The sequence below is a fragment of the Phaenicophaeus curvirostris genome, chromosome 36 (assembly GCF_032191515.1).
Source record: "Phaenicophaeus curvirostris isolate KB17595 chromosome 36, BPBGC_Pcur_1.0, whole genome shotgun sequence".
Lineage (NCBI taxonomy): Eukaryota > Metazoa > Chordata > Aves > Cuculiformes > Cuculidae > Phaenicophaeus > Phaenicophaeus curvirostris.
In genome coordinates this window covers 859,429-886,613 of record NC_091427.1, presented here as the reverse complement: position 1 = coordinate 886,613, position 27,185 = coordinate 859,429, and the positions used below count along the sequence as shown (strand labels likewise).

The 27,185-nt window shown below is 54.1% G+C and overlaps 4 protein-coding genes across 4 annotated transcripts; 1 reads left to right on the top strand and 3 right to left on the bottom strand.

Moving 5' to 3' along the window:
- Window positions 1-305: 305 nt before the first annotated feature.
- LOC138732709 (E3 ubiquitin-protein ligase RBBP6-like) lies at window positions 306-12,120 on the top strand (the record flags this gene model as incomplete). The annotated part of the gene is made up of 7 exons (XM_069879366.1): window positions 306-313; window positions 555-690; window positions 7,297-7,341; window positions 10,135-10,223; window positions 10,344-10,428; window positions 11,224-11,363; window positions 11,991-12,120. Coding segments are annotated over exons 1-7 (633 nt in total), but the record flags the coding sequence as incomplete, so codon positions are not given.
- A 5,080-nt stretch (window positions 12,121-17,200) lies between these two features.
- On the bottom strand, window positions 17,201-19,044 carry LOC138732685 (acrosin-like). Its single transcript, XM_069879335.1, has 4 exons — window positions 18,858-19,044; window positions 18,263-18,528; window positions 17,849-17,994; window positions 17,201-17,637 (listed from the first exon to the last, which is right to left on the bottom strand). Exons 1-4 carry the CDS (start codon window positions 19,034-19,036, stop codon window positions 17,257-17,259), a joined length of 972 nt encoding a protein of 323 aa, XP_069735436.1. The 5' UTR covers window positions 19,037-19,044; the 3' UTR covers window positions 17,201-17,256.
- Window positions 19,045-20,670: 1,626 nt separating this feature from the next.
- On the bottom strand, window positions 20,671-22,484 carry LOC138732703 (acrosin-like). The gene is made up of 4 exons (XM_069879360.1): window positions 22,367-22,484; window positions 21,772-22,037; window positions 21,358-21,503; window positions 20,671-21,146 (listed from the first exon to the last, which is right to left on the bottom strand). The coding sequence occupies exons 1-4, from the start codon at window positions 22,441-22,443 to the stop codon at window positions 20,727-20,729; spliced, it is 909 nt and encodes a 302-aa protein (XP_069735461.1). The 5' UTR covers window positions 22,444-22,484; the 3' UTR covers window positions 20,671-20,726.
- A 1,695-nt stretch (window positions 22,485-24,179) lies between these two features.
- Window positions 24,180-26,023, bottom strand: LOC138732702 (acrosin-like). The gene is made up of 4 exons (XM_069879359.1): window positions 25,837-26,023; window positions 25,242-25,507; window positions 24,828-24,973; window positions 24,180-24,616 (listed from the first exon to the last, which is right to left on the bottom strand). The coding sequence occupies exons 1-4, from the start codon at window positions 26,013-26,015 to the stop codon at window positions 24,236-24,238; spliced, it is 972 nt and encodes a 323-aa protein (XP_069735460.1). The 5' UTR covers window positions 26,016-26,023; the 3' UTR covers window positions 24,180-24,235.
- Window positions 26,024-27,185: the final 1,162 nt, after the last annotated feature.

The window sequence follows — 27,185 nt, the reverse complement described above, 5'->3', positions numbered from 1 at the left end:
GGGTTGGAGCAACCGTGGGCAAATCCAGGCACTGTGGGGTGATTCCTTCTGTGAGACACGTAGGACTGTCAGTGTGGGGAGGAAGAGAGGAGCTAATGCACGAGGAATTGCTCATCTGCAGCCTGGTTATCTGTCACAATCCATAATGTCAATAAGAACTGAAAAGTGATTCATGGGACCCTAAAGAGATTTAGGGCAACCCGGTCTACACTGAGCATCCTGGAGCAAAGTGCACGGCGCACAGTTAACTGTGCCCTGGCAAAGCCCACAGAGAGCCAGGATTTCAGACACAGAGGGGCAGAACGATGTCGCAGTAAGACAAAGATAGCTGTACTTGCCTTTCACAGACAGTTAATGTTACCTGCAGTACGGCATTGTAACAGCTAAACTAGCACCCAGATGCAGACACGTGCTTACAGAGCAGCTGTTGCAACTATTGTAAAAGTGGTCACACAGACATATTGCAAGAGCAATTCCTGTCTCCAGCATAAACGCCCCATCGCTGGAGCTTCCCTGCAGAGCACGAGCACTGTTGCACAACTGCCCACACCTAGGGAGTCTGAACCAAACCAAGGCTTTGTCTTTGAAGGAACAGCCAAGGAGGACAGAGAGGTATCAGCAAGGGAAAGAAGATGCTCAGGTGAGAGCAAGGTGCAGCGGCAGGGTGGATGCCTACAGCCAGAGGCAAAGGTACAGCACACCACTGCCTGTGGTGGAGAGGGTCAAGGGTTCTGGCAAGGCTGAAATTCCCCAACAGAGCCAAAATCCTCCTCTCCTTGGCTCTGGCTGTTGTCTCTGGCACTGATGTCAAAGAGGAAACACCTCATCCTTACAGCACCAAGGTCTCATGGCCTCCTCATCCCCACCCAGGAGCAGTTTTTTCCACTGTCCTGCCGCTGGCATTTTCCATCTCCAAATCCCACTGTTCAAAGGAGAGCCCTGAGAAATGAGCGAGGGACAGGATCTCCCATCCCTGGACCTGGGGGTCAAGGTTTGGCCACTTGGTTAGCAGGGGCATGGCTTGGCCCTTTGGATTCATGAAACACATCCAGGTTGACTCAGCATCAGAGCCACCTTTACTTTGCTTTTCCCAAATTTTCATCACTGCCTCGCGTTTTCTGCTCTAACTGGGCTCTGGAGATGCTTTCTCAGCAGTGCCCTCAGTGGGACCCATTAACACTACAAGAAACTTTATATCATGAATCTGAGTTTTACTTCTTGAGAAGTTTGTTCAACTTCCTCTAAGGGGCTGATGTTCATGAACTCATCATCAAACCCACCAGAGGGGTCATTAAAATGCCCTGGGCTGCTCCTCTGCAGCTGAGCTGGGCTGGGCTCCTGGGGCTGAGGGAGCTCATGCTCTGCCCACGAACAGCCCAACAAGCAGAAGGGAACTCCTGGGGTTTCTTAGAGAGATGAGCAAGGCAGAGGGAGCTTAAAGGCGGTCAGGAGGATGCCTGACACCTGACTGGAGGAGAAATCTTTGCAGTCCTGGACACAGTAAGTCTGGGTGCAGGTGTCGATCCTCGTGGCCTCTCCTAAAGTTGGCCCAGCACCCAGCTCCTGGGATCTGTGAGGAGGGGGCTCTTGTGAGGCAGTCTGGAAGGGCTGTGAAGCCAGAGGGTGCAGCCAGGGGTGTCCCGCGCTGTCGTTCAGAGCAGGGTCCCTGCACCATCGGGGTCTGTGTGCTGGAAGAGAGACTCTGCCGCTGTTTGGAGTCAGCGCTCAGCCTGTCCGGGCAGATCCCCGCTGTGCTGCAGGGAGAGGCTGTGGCTGCAAGAAGCACCTGCTATCATGAAAGGGAGTTTTGGCTCTGCAGAGGCTGCTGCATGGACTGGGACTGTTTACAGCTCCAAATCACCCCAGGACAATTCTGAGGGGACTTTTCAAGGGGAAGGACAAGGAAGGGATTACATTGCCAATAAGGAGCTTTCCTGAGTCAGCCTTTTCAGTGTTCTACTCTTGGGAATTTTCAGGGAAGGGACGGAACAGGAGGCTCTCATGTTTGAACAAATCACTGAGACTCCTGAGCTGTAACTGTGAGTGACCAAGGGGTCTGACGTGAGCCTCCTAAAGCACCTTGAGCTACTCCTCTGCCTATGGACAGCACCAGCAGCAGCTCTCCTAGACCCACCAGGTTGTTCTCTTTGGAATCTCCAAACATGACCACGCACCTAGGAAGAGCCCTGCAAACAGGCAGGTTTGTGTAGGGGAGTGCGCAGAGGCTGGGACGGGGGCTGTGAGCAGGGAAAATGCATGGGACAGGGAAACAGCTCCATGAGGAAAATCCCCAGACAGCAGGGATAGGATCAGGAAATGAGAGGAAAGTTAAACCTGAAAAGATCTGGGAGGGAGGATTTACTTCATATGTTATCTAAAAGCCCCACGGAGAAGTGCAGAGATGCTACGAGAGAGAAAATGCTCTTGGGTTTGTGAAATGAGCTGTGTGTGTCCTGGACTGCAAGCAGAGGCTGAGACATTAGGAAAGGGTGAGAAATTGAGTGCTGTGAGGTGGATCCCTTTGCTCTCAGCAGGGCCTGGTGGCTTTTGAGGGTAACACTTGAGTGTGATCCCCCTCCATCTCAGAAAGGTGCAAGCACTTCGAAGCTGAGAACGAGAGCAGCTCCCGTCCCTCTGCACTGAGACACAGGCAATGCTCTCACCTCGCAGGATTCCCCCTGTTCTCCCTGAGCATAGAAGAGATTCTGAGGGTTTCTGACATCCAAGAACACTGCCCAGGGTAGGAGTGGGAATGGTAAAACCCCAAAACTCTTAGCCTTCTTCTGCCCTCTCAGCTCCTCATCCCTGGCAGTGCAGATGCTGACACATCCACAAGACAAGGCTGAACCCCAGCACTGTTCCCTGTCCCCAACGTCCCCAGGACCCCCTGCTGCAGAGCAGGGCTGACTCCTCGCAGCCAGCGGGCAGAGGCCCTGCTCCTCCCGGAACATTGAGCCAGCACCAAGCAGGGCTCCAGGCACGGAGCTGAAGGAGGGGATGGGAGAAAAGGGACAAGGGGCGTGCATCAGCAGGAGGGGAATGAGAAATGGCTTTGATTTGGCTTAGAGAATTCTCCGCTAACTTCTCATTGTACTTTTCTTCTTCACTGCTTCACAGCCAGAGACAGCAGATGTCCAACAACAGCTCCATCACCCAGTTTCTCCTCCCAACCAGCTACAGGGTTCCTACCAACCCCTATAGTCCCTAGAAGACACATAGAGCCCCTACAGAACCCCTAAAAGGAAACTATAGTCTCTATAGGAACCCTATGGAAACCCACGTACCCCTGTAGGGCTCACAGAGCCCCTAAATACGCCCTATAGAATCATAGAATCACCAGGTTGGAAAAGACCCACAGGATCATCCAGTCCAACCATTCCCATCAATCACGAAACCATGTCCCTCAGCACCTCATCTACCCATCCTTAAAACACCTCCAGGGAAGGGGACTCAATCACCTCCCTGTTCAAGTGCCCAAGGACACTTTCCATCAAATATTTTTTCCTAACGCACAGTCTCAACCTCCTCTGGTGAAGCTTGAGGCCATTCCCTTTCATCCTGTCCCATGTCACTTGGCCAGCTCTCCCCTCTCCACAACCTCCTTTCAGGTAGTTGTAGAGAGCAATGAGGTCTCCCCTCAGCCTCCTCTTCTCCAGGCTAAACACCCCCAGCCCTCTCAGTCGCTCCTCTTGTTCTCCAGCCCCTTCCCCACCTTCGTTGCTCCTCTCTGGACTCACTCCCGAGCCTCAACATCCTTCTTGTGGTGAGGGGCCCAGAACTGAACACAGGATTCAAGGAGCGGTCTCACTAGAGTCCAAGGGAGTAGAACCTCCCTGGACATGCTGGCCTGAGTTTTAAATTTATTTAAGTTATTAAAATACACAAACCTGCCTACAGACTCTCCCTCTTTGTAACAGAGCTTGTCAAGTCTGAATCATTATCATTAAATAATCTATCTATATCTATCTGTAGTCTATTTTCAGTTACATAGACTTTTCAATTCTTGCTCTGTTGCAAATACTAAGCATGTTCCGCCAGAAGATGTGGTTTTTACTAGCACTCATTTAAAGGAAAGCTCAAAATAGATGCACAAAAACTTTTGTACACAATGCTGCTAGAGGGAATTTTCCATTTTAATGAATGAAATAACATCTTTTTAAAAGTAATTAAGATTAACGGTATTTTTTCAACACGTGTGCACGACTCTCAATATGTCTGAGGGAGTTATGTGCATGCTGAGGGAATACTATCCCTGCTCAGCACGTAGCGACTGTGTTTTGGGGAAGGAAATTCAAACTTCAGGCAGCTGCTGTCTGAAATCCATTTCTTTAATGATTTTTCAGCATCTCTTGCAAAGACCTTATCAGGTTCCTCCCCTTAAGCAGGAGCTTTTGTAAGTCCTGCCACATGTGGATGGATTTCAGCGGCAAGGTTGACATCCTGCCTCCAACAACAGCTACAACATTCTCAACTAGAGTCTGTCAGAATCCCAAAGGCATCATGCAAACACCCAATAAAGCTGAAAAGCTGAGCTTGTCTTTTAAATTCTTGGTTAAAAGCTCCAAATGCCTATGTTGGCTCTGATCAGGAGGAGGGAAATTCATCTCTCCAGTATGGTGTGATTTACATCAGAAATTTACATCAGCCAGAAATGCAGCTCCTCTCAGTTTAAGTGGAAATGTCAAAAAAAAAATTGGTTTTATCAATGGAAACGTCCTTTAGGTTATCTGTGGATTGTGGTCCACCAATGCCCGGTTTCTGTGAACTGGCGACAGGCAGTCACTGAAAAACACGTCTGTTCTCCATTAATGTTATAGTTGATGAAAATAATATCAAAAGCCATCATGAACTCAGAAGGTATTGATTTCATTGACAGCACCACATGAAATGAGTTCTACTTTTTGCTGCTAGTTTTAATTACCGCCTTTCTGCATGTCTTTAAAGCACAGACAGATCTGCCTCAGACGCAGCATTCTCCAGGCTGTCATTCATTTTCTGATACTAAAGCTAATTGGCAGCGCTCTCAGAAAAACAAACAAATAAATAAACAAACAAAACCCCTGTGCCTTACAAATACCCTTTAGATATAAATTCTTAAGAACATATAACCAGCTCCATACTCTTCAACTTCCAGATGTTTTGGCAGAAAGTAAATTGCATCCCTAATAGGCTTCTTTGACAGGACAGAGCTCATGCAAAACTCACATCACATTATGCTCTTCCTGTGCTTTCCAGCCTTGAAAACCTAGAACCTAGTCAAGCTTTTCATCAAAGATAGTAATGAGAGGGGAAAAGAATAAAAAGTAAAAAGACTCAGTTATGCTCAAGGTATGTCAAAGTGCATCTTCTGAGATACTTTGACTTCACTATTACAACTCCTAGTGATCATTCACACACAAACACCAATGCTCAACATTTAAGATCTGTTGCAGTTGATCTGAGTCACTTAGGGGAACTTTGTTCTGGCAGCCAATAGAGAAAATGGCAGTGTGACCACAAACCATCCAGGCTGGGGGGAGGGACTCCAGCCCCCAACGTGCCTTGAGGGAGGAAACCAGCCCCCAGCATTCTGTGGGGTGAGTGTCTGAATCTGTCCCCGTGCTTTGGGGAGAGGGTCTCAAGCTGTCCCCGTGCTTTGGGGAGAGGGTCTCAAGCTGTCCCCGTGCTTTGGGGAGAGGGTCTCAAGCTGTCCCCGTGCTTTGGGGAGCCAGCGTGGTGGAGAGGGAGCTGGGCCCAGGGGGGAGCGGGCCCTGAGCCCAGGGGAGCAGCTTCTAGGGGCAGGGGCACAGCAGGGACCGACCTGCGGTGCTTGAGGGGTCTGTGCTTCCCAGGACATCCTGCAAGGACTGGGGGGAACAGGCTTCCCCAGGGCACAAAGGTGCTTCCCGAGGCCCTGCCAGGAAGGAAAGAGCCCGCTCTACAGTTTCCCCTGTCTGTAGAGCGAACGCGAGCCCTCGTTGTGTCCTCTCTGCTCCTGAGCAAGGAGAATATGACAGGCTCGCCTGGGGTGGTGGTGGAGGGCATTGTGTGACAAACTCGCCAGCTGAACAAGGAGATGTTTGTGATGGGCAGCCTTCTAGGAGCTCATGCCGGGCAGCTGGGGTTAGGCTCGGCATTTTGGAATGATGTAATTTGTTAATTCGATGATATGAAAGCTAGGTCCCTCGCAGCGATGGCTGGGAGACCTCATCCACAAGTTGACACACTGTGTGGGCTTCCCAACTGCCTCTCCAAATGCTCGCTGTGAAAAAGAAAATGCCCCCTTCCCAGTGACTGCAGATCTGGTTGATGATAAGAAAGCAGTTAGTGATGTATCTTTCTTAATCACCATACAGAGTATTTGAGGGGTTGGGCTTTTACGATGCTTTTGTCTAAAACCTCCTTTATTTCACAGAGTTTTCTTTGCTGTGTCTATGAACTTATTATATTTTCCAGTAAAACACAGAATATGTTGTAAATAGAATAGATTGGATTCAGCACCACAGAAATGGAGAATCGCCATCATTTGCACCGTTCACATGTGAATAGTGGCATTTGTGGCTGGCAATGTGACAATGCATTGTATTTCACCCAGACTATGCTGGAATATTCCTTGTATGGCTCTGTGTCACATGGGGAAGGTGCAATTGTGTTTAGGTCTTGCAGGTTCAAGGTTTGCACAGCTGAACACAGTCCCATGCTCTGCGTCTGTCTGTCTGCATCTGTCTGTCTGTACAGCTTCTGCTGTTCTTTTTTTCCTGGCCGCTCAGATGGTTTGGAGTGGTCTTTTGCCATTTGCACACTGTATCACTCAGCTTTTGGTTTTCAAGACTACTTTTGCATGATGGTTTTTGAAGAGGATAACAAGCCCCACAGAGGAGCAGTTCTTGCTGCATTGATGCTATTTTGCCTTAGTTCACCAGCGTGTGTTGAAACACCAATCCCATGTCTGTAAACAAATAAACGGAACTATTTTTAAAAATACATTTTAGCTGAAAATTGGCAGCTGCCTCTCTCCTTCGACTCCAACGCTGCTGTGAGCATTTGAAAGGCGTCCCTCTCTGAGCTGTTGTGGAGCAACGAGCTGATCTGAAGCTGGTGTGCTTATTTCAGCCTCTTCTTATTAACCTCACAGCACTCTTACGCTGCCAGAGGTTTGGGCTTTGTTGTGAACAAATACAAATGACACCAGGCTGGAAATGCCTCTTTCAGTCCCACGCAGAGGATACAGTGCAGGCTTTCAGAGCAGAGCAGAGGTTCTCTGTGGCTGTGTTTGGGTAGTAGAATTTGACTCTGTGTTTGATTTTCTTGACACAGGTTTATGACTCCTCGGCACCGATGGCTTTGGCTAAACTGATTAAGGTACGTAGATAATATTCTCATTAAAGGCTAAAAAGAGTTTTTGCTTCATATTTTTAGATCTGATACTGTGCTCTGTCACTGAGAACTACTGCAATGTGCACAAAACTTTTTAAGGATTAAATTTATGTGTTTTAACTTTACAATGAGTGTCTGTTCTGATCCTGCCCTGTAACAAGCAGTTCCCAAACTGGGAAGAGAGAGGGGGAGAACCTTCTCAGCCTCAATGTTGTGTTGCAGTATTCCTCATCCTCAGGACACAAAGCGGCAGCACTGCAGAAGCTGTTCATGGGTCTTCATTAGTTTCATTGATTTTGCGTTGTAGACGAGCCCAGTTGTTACAGCAGAATTGAATTGGTGTGAGTGATGGACGTTTTGGGGGCAGGGACACTGCCCAGCCAGAAAAGAAGCGTTGCCGGAGCTTGGACAATGGCCTGGCTATTTCTGAATTTCTAGTCATGACAGTTCTAGATCCCTTCTTGGAATGTGGCATGATTTCATCAGTTGCAGGACACAAACTGCAGACAAGGCAATGGGATTTGTGTGGCCGTGCACTCTTTGAATGGTGTCCCTGTCCCTCCTTGTTCTCAGGAATGCACCAGTGTGTGTGTGGCACGTAAGCAAATGTGACAGCAGCCGAGTTTTGCTGTGCAGCCGATTGTGGTTTTTGCTCTACAGAGTGTGGCTTTGTCTGGGGCCGCACCAGTGATCGCTCGGCAAGAGCAGGCGCAGGGCTGGCACGTTAAATGACGAGTCCGTCGGGTTGCAGAGATGGGAGAAGGCAGAGCTCGATGCAGAGGAGTGTTCCTCCTGCTGAATAGAAAGTTCATTCCAAGACTGAGAAATCTCTTCCCACTGGAAACTTCTTCCCTCTCTCACTGCAGAAATGAATTGGGGTACATTTTGGGGAAAAGAACAAAATTAATTATTTCAGAAAAAGGTAAAGCAGCAAAGTAAAGCAGCTAAACCCTGTGAGTGCCTCTGCCCTCTCGAGCACGAGCTGGCTCAGTGAGGAAGAAATGGGTTGTAAAAGGCCAACGTCACCTTGGCTTGGATCAGAAACGGCGTGACCAGCAGGGCCAGGGAGGTTCTTCTCCCTCTGGACTCAGCACTGGTGAGACCGCTCCTCGAATCCTGTGTTCAGTTCTGGGCCCCTCACCACAAGAAGGATGTTGAGGCTCTGGAGCGAGTCCAGACAAGAGCAACAAAGCTGGGGAAGGGGCTGGAGAACAGGCCTTATGAGGAGCGGCTGAGAGAGCTGGGGGTGTTTAGCCTGGAGAAGAGGAGGCTGAGGGGAGACCTCATTGCTCTCTCCGACTACCTGAAAGGAGGTTGTGGAGAGGACGGTGCTGGCCTCTTCTCTGAAGTGACAGGGGACAGGACAGGAGAGAATGGCCTTAAGCTCCACCAGGGGAGATTTAGGCTGAACATCAGGAAAAAAAAATCATGGAAAGGGTCATTGGGCACTGGAACAGGCTGCCCAGAGAGGAGGTTGAGTCCCCTTCCCTGGAGGTGCTTAAAGAACGGGTGGATGAGGTGCTGAGGGGCATGGTTTAGTCATTGATAGAAATGGTTGGACTTGAGGATCCTGTGGGTCATTTACAATCTAGTGGTTCTGTGATTCTGTTACAAGATTTTTGTTTTCTATTCTTCTCTATTCAATGCCATCTTTGAATGTGGGTCTATTCCTAGGGTTTTTTTATGGGTTTGGATGTGTTGTGTAAACCTTTTTTGTTCAAACACATCAGTCAAGTACCTTTAAGGACTCCTGTCAGTGTTATTGGAATGGTTTCATAGATGTTGATCTGGATTCTGTTACTGCTGAGGGAAAACAATGTCTGTGAACCAACAAGGTGTAAAATGTTGAAAGGCGTTGCTTGCTTTTGTGAGTGAATGTAGGCAGAAACAAAACCCAGGGTGGTGGGTCTGAACGAGCGGTATTTGAATGTCCAGCTGATACACAGTCACAACCTTAGACCCTGCTTGTACTTGGACTAGTGTGTAATAAAAACAACTTTTGAATACATAAGCCTTGAAGGAACCAGCTGGCTTCAACAAGTGGAAGACCCAGGTCTGCGTAAGCTTCCTGTTATGCTTTGTGTGTGAAAAGGACACACTCAGCTGGAAACAGGCCAGGTTCTGTTGTCCGTAGTTAAATTACTGAATAGGTCGAAGTTCATAGAGGAGATGTGCGCCGCCTGCAGCACCTGTTGGGCAAATTTCTACTGAAAGGAACTTTTGTCTTGCTGAGGATTGTAAAATGTTTGATTCCTTTTAATGCTGCCGTGAATGAAGCTGAATTCTGGCAAGGGAAACGACTCCCTCGACTCCTCGGTTGTGTCCTTTGAATGCTGCAAAATGTAAATACTGACGCTTGCATGCATCTTTCTGGGTTGAATGGCGCAGTGGATGTCTGCTCCCTCAGACAGTCCGGATCTGAACAGTCAGTGTGAAAGTACTGGATGGTACCATGTTCTCCATACGTAGCTCCAGTCCTCTTGGAAGAAACCAGGGTTAGTCACACAAGTCTTTATGGAAGGGGCAAACCCAGCCTGAGATCCTGAGTGTCCAAGGATTCTCTTTGCCCGTAGGTGAGCAGAAATAGAACCATCATGAAATGGTTTGAGGGCTCCCAGAACATCTTCAGGATATCTCTCTTGTATGTCAGCAGCTGTTTCCACACAACTTCATCTCACGCTGTGCTGCTCTTTACAGGGTGGGGTGAGTTGTGCTGGCTTTGTCCATGTGGATTTAAATGTGTGTCTAACGTGTGTCCAATGATTCCTTGTTTCACAGACGGCCAACCTAGCCGGCGCTGACGCATCTGAAGAAGACAAAATAAAAGCGATGATGATCCAGTCTTGCCAGGACTATGACCCCATCAAGTAAGTGTTGATAATGTCCAGTCTGTCCTTTGAAGATGGTGTAAAAATGGTAGAGATCTTTGTTTGATGAGAACAGACACATACATAGCCATGTTTTCTTTTCTTCCCCTAACCTTTTAGTTACATGAAGACACCTCTGTCATCAAATACTTGGTTCCATTGTGGAAAACCTGGCCACTCCATCAGGAATGGCCCAGACAATGGGGTAAGACTGCGGGGCACTTCTGGGGTCACTGAGCTTTGGATTTTCTTACCCAGGCAGGGAGGAAACAAACCCATGACCTGTTCTCCTAAGAACTGTGTCTCCTGGGGTTGAGGACAGAGGTTACACAGAGATGCCGCAGAGCCCTTCAAAATTCAAGGGATACCTTGAACCTTTATTCCACAGACCGTTCTGTGAGCTGTCATGGGGTTCTTAATCTATTTCCATATTCCTGGAAATATGTCTGGTTTTAGCTCTTTAATTACACTTCAGGAGTTTTAATATTTGTTGTAAAGCCAAGATGTTTCTGTTGACCCTGTGAACTGAATATTTGCATGTTTTAATTACCCAAGTCTCTGGGTGAGTGTTGGTGCCCTTGCACATCAGTCACTGACTGCAAATGCGCGAGGTGTGACTTCAGCCTTCGTACAGAGTTGGGGGATATCAGTCCCTCCAGGGACGGATTCAGAGCCCCGGTTTCAGCTCTTGCTCCGAACTGCGCTGTGGAGGAGGAGCGGGTTTGTGTCTCTGCTCTGAGGGGAGGATGAGCTGAGGAATATTTCACCCTTAAGAACATGACATTAAGCCAAGGAACTCGACTGAGTTCAAAACACTGCTCAGGCCTTGGGAACGTCCTGTCTGTTACTACACTCAGGAAAAGAGGTCTTTCAGTCTCACAGCCCTTGTGCTGTGTAAAAGGAGGGGATTACGGGCCTTTGCTGCTGGCAGTAATCGTTGAAATATCATTGGCAGCGTGAGTCGTAAGATGAGATCTGTCTGCACTTCTGTTCTGAACAGGGCAGACATCCTGGGTCTGTTCCCAGAGTGAAGAAGTGCACAGGAATTCCGAGGAGTTTCCTGATGGAGGTGGAGGATCCCAGCACAAAGGGGGCTATGCTGACAAACACTGGGAAATACGTCATCCCAATCCTTAATGCGTAAGTAGGGAATTGATTGGACTGAGCAAAGGGGGAGGAGAGAAACCACGTGCCAATGTCTGAGTGGGAACACACCCGAGCTGGCCAGCGTCTGTAATCGCAGGGGAGGAAGCATTGGCATTGTCTCTCAACCTGGGAGCCTGGGACACCTTCTGATCTTACAGGCACGGGGGCTGCTGTGGCTGCCCTGGGTGCTGGGTAAACTCGTGGAGCACTGAGGATTATTTCTGCAAAACATGCCAGTGATGCTCACAGTGGAGTCGCTCTCTGGGAAAGTGCAGAAAGTTCTGGTTGCTGTTTCAAAGGCATCTTGCAAAATTTAACAAAGGGCTACTGGACTGAGACTGCCTCTCCCTCTGGCTTCTGTCAGATCCCACATTGAAACAGGCTGAACTGCTTTTGCTTCTCCTTGGTGGAGAGTTCTGCAGAGGGAAAACAGCTCCCGGCTCCATGTTCTAGTGCTTAGGCTCTACAAGAGGAGGAGAAGCTGACTGCCTATGTTTTTGCAGGCTGATTTGGAGGGACTAGAATTCCATCCATTCTCTTCCTTTGATAAATGCAGAGCTTGAGGAAGTTTTCCTTTACCTCTCTAGAACCTTTTTCTTTTTCCTCCCCCACCTCCTCCAGGGAAGCTTATGCCAGAGAGAAGAAGAAAAAGCCTCCCTTGTTACCGGTGGAGCCATCGTCCACCTCCTCAGATCCTGTTCCAGAGGAACAGCCACCGCTGACACCTCCACCTCCTGCCCTCGTGGCTTTCAGACCTCCTGCTGCTCTGGTGAGTGTCCCTGGACTTTCTCCATCTTCCTCTCGGTCAGCTGGAAAGGCACAGAAGTTTTATTTCAACACATGCAGTTATTCTTGTATTTCAGCAGAGCTTGTTTTCCAACTGTTTGCATTTATTCCCAAGGGCTCTCCTGTCCAACTCCAACCAGCAGCATCAGCACCGCTTCTCCCAGGCCCCCAAGGACAATCCATGCCCACAGCTGGTGAGTGACCATCACTGCAGGATTGCTGTAAAAACATTATCTTCAGTTCAAATGAATGAGGTCTTGTTCTTTTTCCTCTTCCCAAAGCTCATCCCAAGCAAGGCAGGAGAAGGCGCCCAGCAGGTGGAAGAGCAGGCTGGGAACCGTGAGTACCTACAGACCCTCACTCTCTTACTGTTTGTATCCTGTGACAAGAGGCCATAAGACAGAGCCTCTGCCACAGCTGATTTACAAGGGAATAATTGTGCACAGCTCTGGAGAATGCAAGTGGTGATTAACTTTTAAATGGCTTAACTGGAATTGGCTTTCAAAGAGAGGAGGTGTGCTTGCAGTAAGAGTATTCAAGCTAAACCTCCAGTGCAGGACTGAAAGGAGGGCTCTGGAAAATGAAGGCTTTGTGAGGAAAACATCATTCCTTATAAAAACTACCTATAATTAAAGGATGAGATGGAAAGCAGATAGGAAAGGTTGGACTCGATGATCCAAGAGGTCTTTTCCAACCTCGTGATTCTATATACACATATATATACTTTCTATAAAGCCACACCTTTGAATACTGGCTCGATAGGGCTGAAGATATCAATCTCCCGATCAATCACTTGGTTGATACCGATTGAGCAGATACTTGGAAAAGTCAATGCTGTTCTTTTACGAACATTTTTAATGTCTTCAATTCAGCTGTTTCAAATGGCTAAGGTGCTTTCTCTCCCCTGGAGACAGAGGGTCTGGTTTATCTCTTTACTGACTTGTGATCTCCCCTATGCTAAGTACAGGGGTTGGATCCTGTCCCTGGTCCTGCTGGCCACAGCGTGGCTGATGCAAGCCAGGATGCTGTTTCCCTTCCTTCTCCAGTGAGAGGACACTGGATACGTAAAGAGGAGGACATATTTTTCCCAATGAAATTGCATTGTTGTTCATTTTTGTGTTCTGATAGCGGGTTGGGCTGCAGTTACACTAACATGCGTCTGACATAAGCACAAGCAACTCAGTCTTTTTCCCAAAATTATTTTGTTGCAGAGGGTAAACATTCCAAACTGAAACCGGGTAATTGTTATCCTAAACCTTTCCCTAAAAGTGGTAGGAATTCTAAACTGTTTTTGCTTAAACAGGATCTTCCCCTTTGGCATTTGCAGGCAGGGAACACATTCTCATACTGGCCAGGCTTTTTTCCTTGGTGGCTTTTTGTAATAAAGGTCCAACTTGTTTTAACAGGGAAACAAAGAAGTCCAGACTTGACAAATTTACAAATGAGTTTCTTGAGGAACCAATGGAATATGAAGAGATTCCAAAGGCGTGGAAATATTAAGTTTGCAGGTAACTACTTTCTGTGTCCATAACAGAGAGGCAGAGTTTCTGGAAGAATCAGGAAGAGCCCTACTCTGCCTCTCGATCGTGAGATGGAGTGGATGATCCAAGGGGTTAGCAGGGACAGGCATTTCCTATGGAGGTTGCCAGCTCAAACGCGGCAGAGATGACGGCTGACAGAGAGTTAGAACATGGCAGCGGTTGTTAAGGAGCAGGCGTCTTCTTTTCCTGAGTCTTCTCTGTAACAACTAGCAGGAGCTGGAACCTGAACAGGGGCAGTTGATGCATTTCCTGTGTCTGCCTATGACCTCAAAGTGCTTTGGAGGAAGCACGTGAGAGAAATCCTCTTCGTCTCCCTTTATCTCCCGTGGTTCTCTGCTGCTGTGTCTTGTAAGCAGAAACTGAAATGTTATCGAGTTCTTCAGTTGGCAGCAGCGCTACGTCAGTAGCTTTCACAGAGGCACATGGAGAGGATAAGAGATGAAACATGGGAGGAAAAACATGAGGAGAGGGACTCTTTGGAATTAACTTTTTTTTTTTTCTGTTGGCTTTTTTTTAAGGTCCAAGTCTCCCTCCAGCGTTTCATCTCTCTCCAGAGGTTCATATTCCTACTCTGAGTTCAGACCAGGTTCTCCCTGCAGTCACTCCTACTCCTGAGCTTTCAGTCGTTCTGAATCTCATTCCAACTCACCATCTCCACTGTATCGTTGCAGGGGTAAAGGTCACAAATCTGGCACCAGGTCCAGAACCCATGGTGATCCCTGTTCAAGATCAAGGTCATCCCCCTACAGAAGACACTGTTCACAGCCAAGGTCTCCCCTATTCAGAGGCCACTCTCACCCTCAATGAACAAGACCTCAAGGGGAAGGAGAGAGGAATCATTTTAACAGATATGCAGAAGTTCCAGCACACAATATGAAAGCTCAGAGTGGCAGAGCTGCTGAGTTTAGAGATCCATTGTCAAAGGAAAGATACAGAGAACAGGAATGTAACGATACAGAACGGTACGAGCAGTTTTGCAAGGGCTGGCCTGTTGGTGCTTTAATCTCAGGGATACAGGACACTTTTTTTTTTTTTTGCATTTAATAAAAATGTTATTATTCAGGCATGTTATTAATTAGGACCTTATTTCAAACAACAAACCACACACAGTAGAAACAAATCGGATTTGGTGTGTTTTTAATTAGCTATGTTGTGTGTGACGAGCCTTGTCATGTCACTGGAAACCAGCCTGTTTAGCCAACGCAGTCAACAGCTTCTTGCACCTTTGTTTTCATCCTCCTATTGGATGCATCAAGAAGCTCAGGGAATCAGGGTGTCCCTGGGGTGGGGGTGGCCATGCCAGGGATGTTGCTCTGTGCGCATCGGCCCTAACTGTGCTCACACCGTGTTGGCCCCACGAGAAGCTGCATTGCTTGGCCCCCTTGGCTCGAGCCTGCATCCTTCTCATTTCCAGCAAGGGTAGAAGGTCTAGCTCAGGAATCACTTTGCCTGGAGACCCCGGGCAGTGTGTCACGCAGAAGGAAAATGGCGAGAACGTCAGCTGAAAGAGTTTGGACTGAAAAGGAAGCACAAACCACGAGCTGGCAGGACAGTGCTGGCTGGAATGAGGCCCAAGCTCCGAGTCCTCTGGAGGTTCAGCCACCGTTGGCAGGGTTTCTCACACAGGTCACCAAGGAGGGGAGGGTGTCGGAGGGAGAGGAGCAGAGCAGAGTTTCCAAAGGCTCAGTCCGTGCCCAGCTGCAGGACTGACATAAAACCCAGAGACAGCCACGTCCCTTGGGCGGGCAGAGCCAGGTCACCAGTGCAGGCGCAGCCACGACACTCTCGGTGCTCACAAGCACAGCCGTGGTCAAGGATCCCCTGAGTGCTGCCATGGCCCCTCTGTCCCCCGGTGCCCCTGCCTGGATCCCAGCCCTCTCGCCCACCCCACGGGTCCCCTGCTCGCTGGCTGCTCCGTCCTGGTGCTCCCTGCAAACAAGCAGCCCTCACGCCTTTCTCCCACAGGCACCCCACGCTCGCCCATCTCCCCAGGGGCCGGCACGGACCCTCTGCCACCTGACAGCCCAGCGCGGACCCCAGCCCCCTAGAGCCCAGCTGGCCAGACTGAGGCTGCTGCTGACTGCACACGCTCAGCCCATCCCACCAGTTCTGGGCAAGGGGCAGACCCTCACAGAGCCTCTCGCTCGCCTCACTCAGCCTGGGGCCCCGCACGAGGTGGGTTTTGGAGAAACACCGACCCTGACTCGCTCCAGGAGCTGCACTGGGACCCACACCTGTCCCTGACACAACAAGCCAGGGCTCCGTACACACTCTGCTTGACTTCACCAACCGGCAGGATGAGGCTCCCATGATCCAAGAGGAGGTGGTCAGAGCCTTGCTAGCCCGACTAGACCCACAAGTCTATGGGGCTGGATGGGATTCACCCAAGGGTATTGAAGGAGCTGGTGGATGTGCTGGCCAAACCCCTTTCCATCATCTTCCAACAGTCCTGGAAGACTGGGGAAGTCCCACTGGACTGGAGGCTGATGTTGTGCCCGTCTCCAGGAAGGGTCACAGGGAGGATCCAGGGAACTCCAGGCCTGTCAGTCTGACCTCAGGGCCAGGGAAAGTCATGGAGCAGGTGATCTTGAGTGCGATCATGAAGCACATGCAAGAGAACCGGGGGATCAGGCCCAGTCCACACGGGTTCACAAAAGGCAGGTCTTGCCAAACTAACCTGATCGCCTTCTATGACAAAGTGATTCGGCTGCTGGATGAGGGAAAGGCTGTGGATGGATCTTCCTGGACTTCAGTAAAGCCTTTGACACAGTCTCTCCCAGCATTCTGCTTGAGAAACTGTCACCTCTGGCCTGGACAGGTGCACACTCTCCTGGGTGGAAAACTGGTTGGCTGGAGGGCCCAGAGAGTGGTGGGAGATGGAGTTAACTCCAGCTGGAGGCCAGTGACAAGTGGTGTCCCCAGGGCTCAGTGCTGGGTCCAGCCCTGTTCAGTGTCTTTATCCGTGACCTGGATGAAGGCATCGAGTGCACCCTTAGCAAGTTTGTGGACGACACTAGGCTGGGTGGAAGCTGGATCTGCTGGAGGGTCGGGAGACTCCAAAGGGATCTGGACAGGCTGGACCGCTGGGCAGAGTCAAATGGGATGAGGTTTAACAAGGCCAAATGCCGGGTCCTGCACTTGGGGCACAACCAAAAAACCCCTCCTAGGGTGAAGGAATCAAGTTTGCAGCAGGCTCTGGGGTGAAGCACTCCAGCTCCCACCATACTGTGGGCTGAGGAACTGAACCTTCTGCCGCACTGTAATGGAGAAGCACTCCAGGTCCCAGTGTGACGTGTGGGAAGGACTCCAACTCCCACTATTACACGGGCTGAAGGAATCTTCCTGGACGGAATTTTTTCAGACTTTGATTCTGAAGCATGTTACAGCTTGTTGAGGTGGATCACAGATTTAAAATTGCTGCTATCTATTCATCAGTGGATTAACCATTTATTCATCCATTGATTAACAAAGCAATTCAGAGCTATTCAACAAGACTTGCTCTACCTAAATCTATAACCTAACTACAGATACCAAATGGGCAACGTTGTCTGCTCTGCCCCTCAAGCCTTTCCAGCCCACGGGAACTGCAGGAGCTCCCGCATCAATTTAAAGAATGCCACCAGCTTCTGGTACGGGAACGGAGAGGGCGTAGCGCTGGCGGCCTGCGTTGGCTTCTGAAGGGTCACTGAGGTGAGCGCTGGCACCTCAGCTGGGGTTGGCGCAGGCCTTTCTGCTGGCTGCACCTCAGCTGGGGTTGGCGCAGGCGTTCCTGCTGGCTGCAGCTCCGTCTGTTCCAGGATCCAGTTGAAGAAATGCCGAGTGGAGACGTAGACCCCCGGCCGACGGACTCTGGCGCAGCCTCTGCCCCAGCTGGTCACTCCCACCAGCCAGAAGAGCTCAGCCCGTGGATCCCGGCAGACGAGAGGACCGCCGCTGTCTCCCTGCAGCAAAGGAGAGAGGATGAAGGGGACGCTGGGGTCTCTGTGGGCGTGAGGCCTGGCTCCTGCTCTCTCCCAGCAGCTCCAGAGCGGTGTTCCCTGCGCAGAAAGGCTCCGCTCTGGCGCCGGAGCCGGCGAGACCTGGTCTGGGAGGGGGGTTGGGGCGGCCGTGCCGGGGCTGCCTGCGCTGCTGGGTGTCGTCTCCCGCTCCTACCTGGCAGGTGTCGATGCCGCCCTGCGGATATCCTGCGCACAGGTTGTGCTGGTGGATGGCCCCGCGGTACCAGCCGCTGCCGTTGCAGACGTGGGTATCGATGAGGAGGACCTGAGCCTCCTGCAGCACGTCGTTTGATGCTAGAGCTGGGAGCACAATCAGGAAGGAAGTGTCAGCAGCGCGTTGCCGGTTCTCCTGCCTTGCTTGGGGGAGCCCCTTCCCTCGGGTTTGCCTTTGCCTCTGCAGAGGCATCTCAGCAGCGTGTCCCTCCCGTCTGGCCCTGGGGAAGGGGTCAGACCCGTCTCTCCCGGGGCAGATGTCCTCGCAGGCTGACGCTGCCTTTCACCTCTGCTTTTAGGAAGCCCAACCCATCTCTGCACCCGGGTCGCGAGTACTTCTTTTTTTGGAGCTCACCTCCCTCGGCGGTGACACCCCAACCGCCCACGTAGCAGGTGGTCAGCTGGGACACTTTGAGCGAGGGCTGGGGCACGCAGGCGACCTGCACGTAGACGTTGCACTGGACGGGCTGGTCCAGTTCCAGCAAGGCGATGTCATTGCTCTGCGAGATGTTATTGTACTGATCGTGGACCAGGAGCCGCTTGATGTTGCGCACTTGAGCCTCGGGACCCAGGTGACTCAGCTGGGTGGCACCGGCCACCACACGCCATGCCTCAATGTTCCTGTGAGACAAAGGGAAAGAGGGTTTTGGGGAGCGGAGCCACGTGCTGTGGCAGCTTGGCTGTCGGCTGCCTTCTCCTTCCCAGGGGAGAGAGGGAAGCAGCGGTGTGGAGAGCGCGGCCGCCCGAGCGTGGCTCAGGCCCGAGAACCGTCGAGCTGGAGGCTGACAGGAGGCGGTGGCAGGAACCCAGCCTTCTCCTGAGCCGTCTCTCCGCTGGGCTGGGAGGGAGCGGGAGCACCGCGAGGAAACGGGGTGCCGGTCTGCCGCGGTGCTGCAGGCTGGGCGCCTGCCAGCGTGGCGGGGATGTCCCTGTTCCCTGGTGCTCCTGACCTGGCCTCGATGAAGCAGTGGGCAGCTGTGAGGACCCACTCTGGGCTGATGAGGGTCCCTCCGCAGACGTGCCACATGCCGGCTGCCCAGGGGCTCTGGATGCTGACGATCCAGGGCCAGGACCCCGCCTGGGCATCTCTGCCTCCAACGACACGCGACGTGCTGTAGCCGTGATCCATCAGACGGAGTCCGCAGGTCCTGTGGAGACCAAAAACTCGTGACTGTCCTACTCGGTGCCTCTAGGATTCCTTTAGCCCCGCAGAGGAGTTGTGCCTGCGGCCTGCGTGCTGCCGGGGACCAGCGCCTCCCAGCCTGGGTCGGGGGAGCTGAGATGTGGCCACAAGGGACAAGCGGGCACCCTCCAGCAAACCCCAGCAGAGCCGCCCCAGCTCCCTCCCCGAGCCTGGGGCCACTCACTCGCAGGTGTCACCTGTGCCCTGCACGGACTGGCACAGAGACAGAAGGACAAGGACGAGGAGCACACGCATGGTGCCAGCGACACGTGCCACGACAGTGACTGAAAGCTTGTTGCCACCAGGACAACAGCCGACAGACTGCCTGCCGGGCTCCCGCTGCCTGCAGAGCCCTCGGCCCCGGGCTGATGTCACAGAGGCGCTGGTTGTGGGCACCGGGCACGTCGGGTGGGGGGTGGGGGGCAGCGTGGGGCGTTGCAAACGGGAGACGAGATGGGGGGGGCAGAAGCTCAGGTCAGACCCCGCCATGGCCCCGCTGGATTCTCTGCTGTCCAGATCCCACCGTGCCATGGGGAAAAAGACTTCTTATACCAAAAATAAACCCCATAGTGTGAAGGAATCGAGCTGGCATCCTGCTGTGTGGTGAAGGACTCCAGCTCCCAGCATGTCATAGGCTGAAAGTGTCTAGATCCCAGCGTACGGTGGCGTGAACGCCCTCATCTCCCAGCTTGCCGTGGGCTGAACACTCCAGCTCCCACGTGCCATAAGATGGGGAACTGCAGCTCCCAGCTCCCCAGAAGATGGATCGATCCCACTCCAAGCATCTAAGGGGCGCGAGGGACAGAAGAAAGGACTCCAGCTCCCAGCACGCTGTGGGTTGGGGGAATCCAGCTCCCAACATGCTGCAGCGTGAAGAACACCAGCTCTCAACGTGTTTTGGGATGCAGGGCTCCATCTCCAAGCATTCTGGTCATTGAACGATTCCAGCTCGCAGCACATTGTCCAGTGATGGACTTGAGCGCCCAGGTTTGCTGCTGGGGAGAGGACTGCAGCTCGCAGCATGTCGTGGGGAAAAGGACTCCAGTGCGAGCGTGCTGCAGGGGGAACGATGCAAGCCCTCTCCCCGCTGAGGTGTGAGGGACTCCGGCTTCTGGCTCGGCACGAGGGGAAGGACTGTAGCTCCTAGCACCCCGCAGGGTGATGTCCTCCACCTCCCAACATGCTCTGGAGTGAAGGACTCAACTGGCAGCGTGCTAGAGGGCGAGAACTCCCCTTCTGGCATGGCCTGGGGTGAAGGACACCCCCTGCAGCATGGGGTGAAGCACTCCAGCTCCCAGCATATTGTGGGCGGAGGAACTGACTCTTCTGCCCCACTGCCTGGAGAAGCACTCCAGGTCCCAGTGTGACGTGTGGGAAGGACTCCAACTCCCACTATTACACGGGCTGAAGGAATCTTCCTGGATGGAGTTTTTTCAGACTTTGATATGGCAGCACTTTACAGCTTGTTGAGGTGGATCGCAAATTCAAAATAGCTGCTATCTAGTCATCAGTTGATTAACCATTTATTCATCCATTGATTAACAAAGCAATTCAGAGCTATTCAACAAGACTTGCTCTACCTAAATCTATAACCTAACTACAGATACCAAATGGGCAATGTTGTCTGCTCTGCCCCTCAAGCCTTTCCAGCCCACGGGAACTGCAGGAGCTCCCGCATCAATTTAAAGAATGCCACCAGCTTCTGGTACGGGAACGGAGAGGGCGTAGCGCTGGCGGCCTGCGTTGGCTTCTGAAGGGTCACTGAGGTGAGCGCTGGCACCTCAGCTGGGGTTGGCGCAGGCCTTTCTGCTGGCTGCACCTCAGCTGGGGTTGGCGCAGGCCTTTCTGCTGGCTGCACCTCAGCTGGGGTTGGCGCAGGCGTTCCTGCTGGCTGCAGCTCCGTCTGTTCCAGGATCCAGTTGAAGAAATGCCGAGTGGAGACGTAGACCCCCGGCCGACGGACTCTGGCGCAGCCTCTGCCCCAGCTGGTCACTCCCACCAGCCAGAAGAGCTCAGCCCGTGGATCCCGGCAGACGAGAGGACCGCCGCTGTCTCCCTGCAGCAAAGGAGAGAGGATGAAGGGGACGCTGGGGTCTCTGTGGGCGTGAGGCCTGGCTCCTGCTCTCTCCCAGCAGCTCCAGAGCGGTGTTCCCTGCGCAGAAAGGCTCCGCTCTGGCGCCGGAGCCGGCGAGACCTGGTCTGGGAGGGGGGTTGGGGCGGCCGTGCCGGGGCTGCCTGCGCTGCTGGGTGTCGTCTCCCGCTCCTACCTGGCAGGTGTCGATGCCGCCCTGCGGATATCCTGCGCACAGGTTGTGCTGGTGGATGGCCCCGCGGTACCAGCCGCTGCCGTTGCAGACGTGGGTATCGATGAGGAGGACCTGAGCCTCCTGCAGCACGTCGTTTGATGCTAGAGCTGGGAGCACAATCAGGAAGGAAGTGTCAGCAGCGCGTTGCCGGTTCTCCTGCCTTGCTTGGGGGAGCCCCTTCCCTCGGGTTTGCCTTTGCCTCTGCAGAGGCATCTCAGCAGCGTGTCCCTCCCGTCTGGCCCTGGGGAAGGGGTCAGACCCGTCTCTCCCGGGGCAGATGTCCTCGCAGGCTGACGCTGCCTTTCACCTCTGCTTTTAGGAAGCCCAACCCATCTCTGCACCCGGGTCGCGAGTACTTCTTTTTTTGGAGCTCACCTCCCTCGGCGGTGACACCCCAACCGCCCACGTAGCAGGTGGTCAGCTGGGACACTTTGAGCGAGGGCTGGGGCACGCAGGCGACCTGCACGTAGACGTTGCACTGGACGGGCTGGTCCAGTTCCAGCAAGGCGATGTCATTGCTCTGCGAGATGTTATTGTACTGATCGTGGACCAGGAGCCGCTTGATGTTGCGCACTTGAGCCTCGGGACCCAGGTGACTCAGCTGGGTGGCACCGGCCACCACACGCCATGCCTCAATGTTCCTGTGAGACAAAGGGAAAGAGGGTTTTGGGGAGCGGAGCCACGTGCTGTGGCAGCTTGGCTGTCGGCTGCCTTCTCCTTCCCAGGGGAGAGAGGGAAGCAGCGGTGTGGAGAGCGCGGCCGCCCGAGCGTGGCTCAGGCCCGAGAACCGTCGAGCTGGAGGCTGACAGGAGGCGGTGGCAGGAACCCAGCCTTCTCCTGAGCCGTCTCTCCGCTGGGCTGGGAGGGAGCGGGAGCACCGCGAGGAAACGGGGTGCCGGTCTGCCGCGGTGCTGCAGGCTGGGCGCCTGCCAGCGTGGCGGGGATGTCCCTGTTCCCTGGTGCTCCTGACCTGGCCTCGATGAAGCAGTGGGCAGCTGTGAGGACCCACTCTGGGCTGATGAGGGTCCCTCCGCAGACGTGCCACATGCCGGCTGCCCAGGGGCTCTGGATGCTGACGATCCAGGGCCAGGACCCCGCCTGGGCATCTCTGCCTCCAACGACACGTGACGTGCTGTAGCCGTGATCCATCAGACGGAGTCCGCAGGTCCTGTGGAGACCAAAAACTCGTGACTGTCCTACTCGGTGCCTCTAGGATTCCTTTAGCCCCGCAGAGGAGTTGTGCCTGCGGCCTGCGTGCTGCCGGGGACCAGCGCCTCCCAGCCTGGGTCGGGGGAGCTGAGATGTGGCCACAAGGGACAAGCGGGCACCCTCCAGCAAACCCCAGCAGAGCCGCCCCAGCTCCCTCCCCGAGCCTGGGGCCACTCACTCGCAGGTGTCACCTGTGCCCTGCACGGACTGGCACAGAGACAGAAGGACAAGGACGAGGAGCACACGCATGGTGCCAGCGACACGTGCCACCACAGTGACTGAAAGCTTGTTGCCACCAGGACAACAGCCGACAGACTGCCTGCCGGGCTCCCGCTGCCTGCAGAGCCCTCGGCCCCGGGCTGATGTCACAGAGGCGCTGGTTGTGGGCACCGGGCACGTCGGGTGGGGGGTGGGGGGCAGCGTGGGGCGTTGCAAACGGGAGACGAGATGGGGGGGGCAGAAGCTCAGGTCAGACCCCGCCATGGCCCCGCTGGATTCTCTGCTGTCCAGATCCCACCGTGCCATGGGGAAAAAGACTTCTTATACCAAAAATAAACCCCATAGTGTGAAGGAATCGAGCTGGCATCCTGCTGTGTGGTGAAGGACTCCAGCTCCCAGCATGTCATAGGCTGAAAGTGTCTAGATCCCAGCGTACGGTGGCGTGAACGCCCTCATCTCCCAGCTTGCCGTGGGCTGAACACTCCAGCTCCCACGTGCCATAAGATGGGGAACTGCAGCTCCCAGCTCCCCAGAAGATGGATCGATCCCACTCCAAGCATCTAAGGGGCGCGAGGGACAGAAGAAAGGACTCCAGCTCCCAGCACGCTGTGGGTTGGGGGAATCCAGCTCCCAACATGCTGCAGCGTGAAGAACACCAGCTCTCAACGTGTTTTGGGATGCAGGGCTCCATCTCCAAGCATTCTGGTCATTGAACGATTCCAGCTCGCAGCACATTGTCCAGTGATGGACTTGAGCGCCCAGGTTTGCTGCTGGGGAGAGGACTGCAGCTCGCAGCATGTCGTGGGGAAAAGGACTCCAGTGCGAGCGTGCTGCAGGGGGAACGATGCAAGCCCTCTCCCCGCTGAGGTGTGAGGGACTCCGGCTTCTGGCTCGGCACGAGGGGAAGGACTGTAGCTCCTAGCACCCCGCAGGGTGATGTCCTCCACCTCCCAACATGCTCTGGAGTGAAGGACTCAACTGGCAGCGTGCTAGAGGGCGAGAACTCCCCTTCTGGCATGGCCTGGGGTGAAGGACACCCCCTGCAGCATGGGGTGAAGCACTCCAGCTCCCAGCATATTGTGGGCGGAGGAACTGACTCTTCTGCCCCACTGCCTGGAGAAGCACTCCAGGTCCCAGTGTGACGTGTGGGAAGGACTCCAACTCCCACTATTACACGGGCTGAAGGAATCTTCCTGGATGGAGTTTTTTCAGACTTTGATATGGCAGCACTTTACAGCTTGTTGAGGTGGATCGCAAATTCAAAATAGCTGCTATCTAGTCATCAGTTGATTAACCATTTATTCATCCATTGATTAACAAAGCAATTCAGAGCTATTCAACAAGACTTGCTCTACCTAAATCTATAACCTAACTACAGATACCAAATGGGCAACGTTGTCTGCTCTGCCCCTCAAGCCTTTCCAGCCCACGGGAACTGCAGGAGCTCCCGCATCAATTTAAAGAATGCCACCAGCTTCTGGTACGGGAACGGAGAGGGCGTAGCGCTGGCGGCCTGCGTTGGCTTCTGAAGGGTCACTGAGGTGAGCGCTGGCACCTCAGCTGGGGTTGGCGCAGGCCTTTCTGCTGGCTGCACCTCAGCTGGGGTTGGCGCAGGCGTTCCTGCTGGCTGCAGCTCCGTCTGTTCCAGGATCCAGTTGAAGAAATGCCGAGTGGAGACGTAGACCCCCGGCCGACGGACTCTGGCGCAGCCTCTGCCCCAGCTGGTCACTCCCACCAGCCAGAAGAGCTCAGCCCGTGGATCCCGGCAGACGAGAGGACCGCCGCTGTCTCCCTGCAGCAAAGGAGAGAGGATGAAGGGGACGCTGGGGTCTCTGTGGGCGTGAGGCCTGGCTCCTGCTCTCTCCCAGCAGCTCCAGAGCGGTGTTCCCTGCGCAGAAAGGCTCCGCTCTGGCGCCGGAGCCGGCGAGACCTGGTCTGGGAGGGGGGTTGGGGCGGCCGTGCCGGGGCTGCCTGCGCTGCTGGGTGTCGTCTCCCGCTCCTACCTGGCAGGTGTCGATGCCGCCCTGCGGATATCCTGCGCACAGGTTGTGCTGGTGGATGGCCCCGCGGTACCAGCCGCTGCCGTTGCAGACGTGGGTATCGATGAGGAGGACCTGAGCCTCCTGCAGCACGTCGTTTGATGCTAGAGCTGGGAGCACAATCAGGAAGGAAGTGTCAGCAGCGCGTTGCCGGTTCTCCTGCCTTGCTTGGGGGAGCCCCTTCCCTCGGGTTTGCCTTTGCCTCTGCAGAGGCATCTCAGCAGCGTGTCCCTCCCGTCTGGCCCTGGGGAAGGGGTCAGACCCGTCTCTCCCGGGGCAGATGTCCTCGCAGGCTGACGCTGCCTTTCACCTCTGCTTTTAGGAAGCCCAACCCATCTCTGCACCCGGGTCGCGAGTACTTCTTTTTTTGGAGCTCACCTCCCTCGGCGGTGACACCCCAACCGCCCACGTAGCAGGTGGTCAGCTGGGACACTTTGAGCGAGGGCTGGGGCACGCAGGCGACCTGCACGTAGACGTTGCACTGGACGGGCTGGTCCAGTTCCAGCAAGGCGATGTCATTGCTCTGCGAGATGTTATTGTACTGATCGTGGACCAGGAGCCGCTTGATGTTGCGCACTTGAGCCTCGGGACCCAGGTGACTCAGCTGGGTGGCACCGGCCACCACACGCCATGCCTCAATGTTCCTGTGAGACAAAGGGAAAGAGGGTTTTGGGGAGCGGAGCCACGTGCTGTGGCAGCTTGGCTGTCGGCTGCCTTCTCCTTCCCAGGGGAGAGAGGGAAGCAGCGGTGTGGAGAGCGCGGCCGCCCGAGCGTGGCTCAGGCCCGAGAACCGTCGAGCTGGAGGCTGACAGGAGGCGGTGGCAGGAACCCAGCCTTCTCCTGAGCCGTCTCTCCGCTGGGCTGGGAGGGAGCGGGAGCACCGCGAGGAAACGGGGTGCCGGTCTGCCGCGGTGCTGCAGGCTGGGCGCCTGCCAGCGTGGCGGGGATGTCCCTGTTCCCTGGTGCTCCTGACCTGGCCTCGATGAAGCAGTGGGCAGCTGTGAGGACCCACTCTGGGCTGATGAGGGTCCCTCCGCAGACGTGCCACATGCCGGCTGCCCAGGGGCTCTGGATGCTGACGATCCAGGGCCAGGACCCCGCCTGGGCATCTCTGCCTCCAACGACACGCGACGTGCTGTAGCCGTGATCCATCAGACGGAGTCCGCAGGTCCTGTGGAGACCAAAAACTCGTGACTGTCCTACTCGGTGCCTCTAGGATTCCTTTAGCCCCGCAGAGGAGTTGTGCCTGTGGCCTGCGTGCTGCCGGGGACCAGCGCCTCCCAGCCTGGGTCGGGGGAGCTGAGATGTGGCCACAAGGGACAAGCGGGCACCCTCCAGCAAACCCCAGCAGAGCCGCCCCAGCTCCCTCCCCGAGCCTGGGGCCACTCACTCGCAGGTGTCACCTGTGCCCTGCACGGACTGGCACAGAGACAGAAGGACAAGGACGAGGAGCACACGCATGGTGCCAGCGACACGTGCCACCACAGTGACTGAAAGCTTGTTGCCACCAGGACAACAGCCGACAGACTGCCTGCCGGGCTCCCGCTGCCTGCAGAGCCCTCGGCCCCGGGCTGATGTCACAGAGGCGCTGGTTGTGGGCACCGGGCACGTCGGGTGGGGGGTGGGGGGCAGCGTGGGGCGTTGCAAACGGGAGACGAGATGGGGGGGGCAGAAGCTCAGGTCAGACCCCGCCATGGCCCCGCTGGATTCTCTGCTGTCCAGATCCCACCGTGCCATGGGGAAAAAGACTTCTTATACCAAAAATAAACCCCATAGTGTGAAGGAATCGAGCTGGCATCCTGCTGTGTGGTGAAGGACTCCAGCTCCCAGCATGTCATAGGCTGAAAGTGTCTAGATCCCAGCGTACGGTGGCGTGAACGCCCTCATCTCCCAGCTTGCCGTGGGCTGAACACTCCAGCTCCCACGTGCCATAAGATGGGGAACTGCAGCTCCCAGCTCCCCAGAAGATGGATCGATCCCACTCCAAGCATCTAAGGGGCGCGAGGGACAGAAGAAAGGACTCCAGCTCCCAGCACGCTGTGGGTTGGGGGAATCCAGCTCCCAACATGCTGCAGCGTGAAGAACACCAGCTCTCAACGTATTTTGGGATGCAGGGCTCCATCTCCAAGCATTCTGGTCATTGAACGATTCCAGCTCGCAGCACATTGTCCAGTGATGGACTTGAGCGCCCAGGTTTGCTGCTGGGGAGAGGACTGCAGCTCGCAGCATGTCATGGGGAAAAGGACTCCAGTGCGAGCGTGCTGCAGGGGGAACGATGCAAGCCCTCTCCCCGCTGAGGTGTGAGGGACTCCGGCTTCTGGC